Source organism: Hipposideros armiger, unplaced genomic scaffold (assembly GCF_001890085.2).
Source record: "Hipposideros armiger isolate ML-2016 unplaced genomic scaffold, ASM189008v1 scaffold_437, whole genome shotgun sequence".
NCBI lineage: Eukaryota > Metazoa > Chordata > Mammalia > Chiroptera > Hipposideridae > Hipposideros > Hipposideros armiger.
Window position 1 is genome coordinate 994,813 of NW_017731787.1, and position 3,571 is coordinate 998,383.

General features: G+C 48.7%; 1 protein-coding gene across 23 annotated transcripts in view; it reads right to left on the reverse strand.

The window, feature by feature from the left end:
* Positions 1-1,643, reverse strand: part of NCAM1 (neural cell adhesion molecule 1) — a 337,864-nt gene extending 336,221 nt beyond the window's left edge. For 18 of the 23 annotated variants that reach the window (XM_019665255.1, XM_019665254.1, XM_019665244.1 and 15 more), the window contains exon 1: positions 1,232-1,374. In XM_019665255.1, coding sequence (XP_019520800.1) covers positions 1,232-1,283 — 52 coding nt within the window. In that variant the 5' untranslated portion in view covers positions 1,284-1,374. Of the gene's footprint in view, positions 1-1,231 lie in introns of all 23 variants that reach the window. The other 5 variants (XM_019665263.1, XM_019665261.1, XM_019665253.1 and 2 more) reach the window with 4 other exon arrangements.
* Positions 1,644-3,571: the final 1,928 nt, after the last annotated feature.

The following is a 3,571-nucleotide window of genomic DNA, read 5'->3' on the forward strand; positions in this document are numbered from 1 at the left end:
CCCGGCTTTCCTTCGGCGCTTCACAGCACACGCCCCCCCGCCCAGAATGTACGCCCACCGCACCCAGCTCTCTGCGGCCCCGGGTCCTTTTCCTTCCCTTTCTCGTCCAACAGCGCCAAAGCGCAAATCCTGCGGTGGGGTGGGGAAAGCGGCTGGAGGGGTGGGTGGGCACGCACACAAGAATCTTCCAGGGAGGCCGGGATGGAAACACCCAAAATGAAATGAACCTCCCTCCCGTCCGCGAAGGTTCTCTGGGCGGCGGCGCAGCCCCCGCCACCCGTGGTAGCATCACTACTGTCTTTCTCCCAGCTCCCTATTGTTCGCACTTTGCAAGGATCAGGAACCTCGCCCAAAGAAAGAAGACTGGGGCGAAGCGTTTCGGGTGGCTACCTGCCCTTCTCTCGCACCGTGCAACACAGGGCTCTCGGTGCGTGTGAAGGCACACGCGCGCACACACACGCGCACACACACACCAGGCAGCCTGGATCACGCCCTCCTCGCCCTCCGCCCCTCGGCACTTCCTCCTGTCAAAACGCGGCGCTCGACCCTCCCATCCCTCCGAGCTCCAAGAGCAGGCTTTGCAACTAACCAGCAATTTGGCAAATGAAAAACTAACGTCATGTCGACGGGTGTGCAACAACGGCCACAGCGCCCTGAGATTCTGCCCATGTCGCCCCATTTTGCAAACCGTTATTCGGCGGGGGAGGGGGGGACGCGAAGGTGGCGAGCCCCACTTTATTAGACCCAGGGAAATAACGATACAGGGCGGCTGCCTGGGCCTTATTGTTCACTCTTCCCGGAGCCCAAGCTGACAAGCCCCTACCCAGCGGAATCCGAGCCTGTGCAGCGGCACCACTGAGCCGCGGCATCCCCCGCCCCGCCGCCCGCCTTCAGGAAAGGAGCGCTACCCATCAGCCGCACGGCAGCAGCGTCCGCGGGAGCAGACCTCTGCTCCCAGCGCCATGGGCACACAAAGTGGGAAGGGCGGGCGCGCTAGCGGAGCGTCGGGTGCTCTGGGCGCGGGGAGGCAGCTCCGGTCCAGCGCAGCCCGGCGGGGCGCGGGATTCGGCCGGGCAACAAGGGCGACGCTCTCCTTACTGAGCTCCACGGAAATGACCACCCATAGCACTCCACATAAAACCACCCCAAATAACAGTGTTCCTCGGGGAAGGAGTAGGAGGAAGGAGGCAATTAGCAAATCAGACTGAGAAGAATAATTTTTTAAATGTACCTGCAGTTCCCAGGAAAAACAAAGTCCAGATGAGATCCTTAGTTTGCAGCATTGTAATCTGCTGGCTGGGAAGGATGTTCTTGCCGCGGTAAATTCTGTGCCCCTCCCTTGCAGCGAGTGTGGACGGCGGCAGAGCAACAGACCTAGGGGCAGACAATTGCCAGGCTGAGTATGATTATTTTTGCAGAACTGTTTCCTGCCAGCGGCTGCCGAGCTGCGTTCACGCGCTGAGCGGAGAATGAGTGACAGTCCCAGCCTCAGCACACTCACAACTCAGAGATCCTTGCGCTGGCCCGGGTTCGCTTTGATGGAACTGGGGATGAGAGCGGGGGGCGGGGGTGGGGGTGAGAACCTCACTGTGTCCTTCCACCACGCCGGCCACAAATAGTGCCGAACATCCAGGAGGTAAGAGAGACAGGGGAGGCAGATGCGGCCGCCTGCAAAACGCGGCCTGGAGCTGCCTGCCGGAGGAAGCGGGCTCTTTCACACGCAGTCTTCCAGGCAGAGCTGGGATTTCTTTTTTTTTTTTTCACACTTCTCCCCTACGCCTCCGCGGTGCCTCCTGCCATCCAGCTTTCCCTAATATGGAAACTGGATATTTTAATAACTAGGAAATAATAAAAACAATCGTAGATTTGGTTAGGTTTTCAAAGTTGTTGAATTTCTCCATTTAGATACTAAGATCCTTGAAACAAGGAAAGGCTAGGAATTAATTGTTTTTTAAGGGCAGGAAATTGGGAATTTGGAGAGGGATAGGGATTGCTGTTGTGGGGTTTTGTTTTGGCTTTGTTTATTTGTTTGTTTGTTTATACTGCCTATGAAGTTACTCTCCCACAGAGAGGCAACAGATCTCAGGGGAAAGAGGTGGGAGGCAACTTAAGTTTGAAGAAAAAGCAGATGTTTAGAAGGAATTTCCAGAAATAACCGAAGGAAAATGTTTTCTTGTTTATAAATGCTGAAATCTGTGGCCTCTTTATGAAGATCGCCAAGCCTTTTGTGTAGGTTTTATGGTATAGGCGCGATGCTAAATAACATTTTCTTACAAGGGCACATAACCTCAATTCTTAAGACAATAATGCAGAATATCACTGAGGTAGCAACACAAAGGGTTTCAATTAATCTCACAGCTGTATTTTAAACAGGAGAGGGTGGGGGAGTAGGGTGAAAATAAACATGTTTCAACACCTGAGCAAGGCTTGTTTAAGAAACAAAAGGTGAGGGAGAATCAGGAGCTCAAAGTGTTCTAGAAGCTGGAACAGCCCATGTCCCTCCTAGAGGAAGGCTGCCCATGTTCCAAGCACCAGTGCACCAACATTACCTTATCCTGACTTTCTTTTTAAAGGTCAGGCTTTCCCCTTCTAAACCACCCTAAAAACCCATCCTCTGCCAGCAAGCCTCCATTACTGGAGAGGCTGGCATCTCCTCCCCCTGTATTAGACCAAGCAAGCCACATCAACATGCTGTGACTGTGGACTTCCCGGACCCCTGAAAAGCACTTCCTCCCGCAAATCAATCTTTCACAAGGTTTACTATTGTAATATTTATCTCATACCAATTATAAATAATTAATAAATACAGAAAAGTAGAAAGATGGAACTAAAATACCAAATCCCATAGATTCCAGAGATACCCACAGATTTTCTCAGTCTTCTGTATATGCATGTGATTTTTATAATTGACATAGTATAGTAACAATTTGAATCCTGTTTATTTTCACTGACATTTCATTATAAGCATTTTCCCAGGCCGTTAAAAAGGTTTTAGAAATCTTTTTAGAGCTATGTAATATTTCTTCATATCAATGGTAATGGTCCTCCATTGTTGGGTATTTAGATTGTTTCCAGAGTTTGATAATATAATTAATGCTTTTTAAACATCTTTCAATAAATATTTATTGAACACCACTTTTTCAGCCCTGTGCTGGGTACAGTGGATTATATAGTTTTTTTTTAATGGTTGCTGTATTTAAGCATTTTTGGCTGCAGTCATGAGCTTTTGCTGACATGTAAAATTATCATATTAAGCCTTATAAATTTATATAGATAAACACATTAGATTCTTTCCTAAAGAAAAGGTTTTGATAGCAAAGAAAAACAGAGAGAATAGGCTTGAAGAGCAAGGGAAAAAGTGAATGTTGGGATACCCCAAATAAAATGTTTCTAACTTTACCAAGAGTGACAGACACACCTTTCTCTGCAAACCTCCATCTTTATTGCTCATGTCAGTAGAATTTTAAAATTTCTTCCTATTTTTCTCCCCAAATGTCCCTATTTTTAGCTTTTCAATGTAGGCAGGTATGGAAATCCTATCTCACTTCAGCATGAATGAATTTATTCTCTC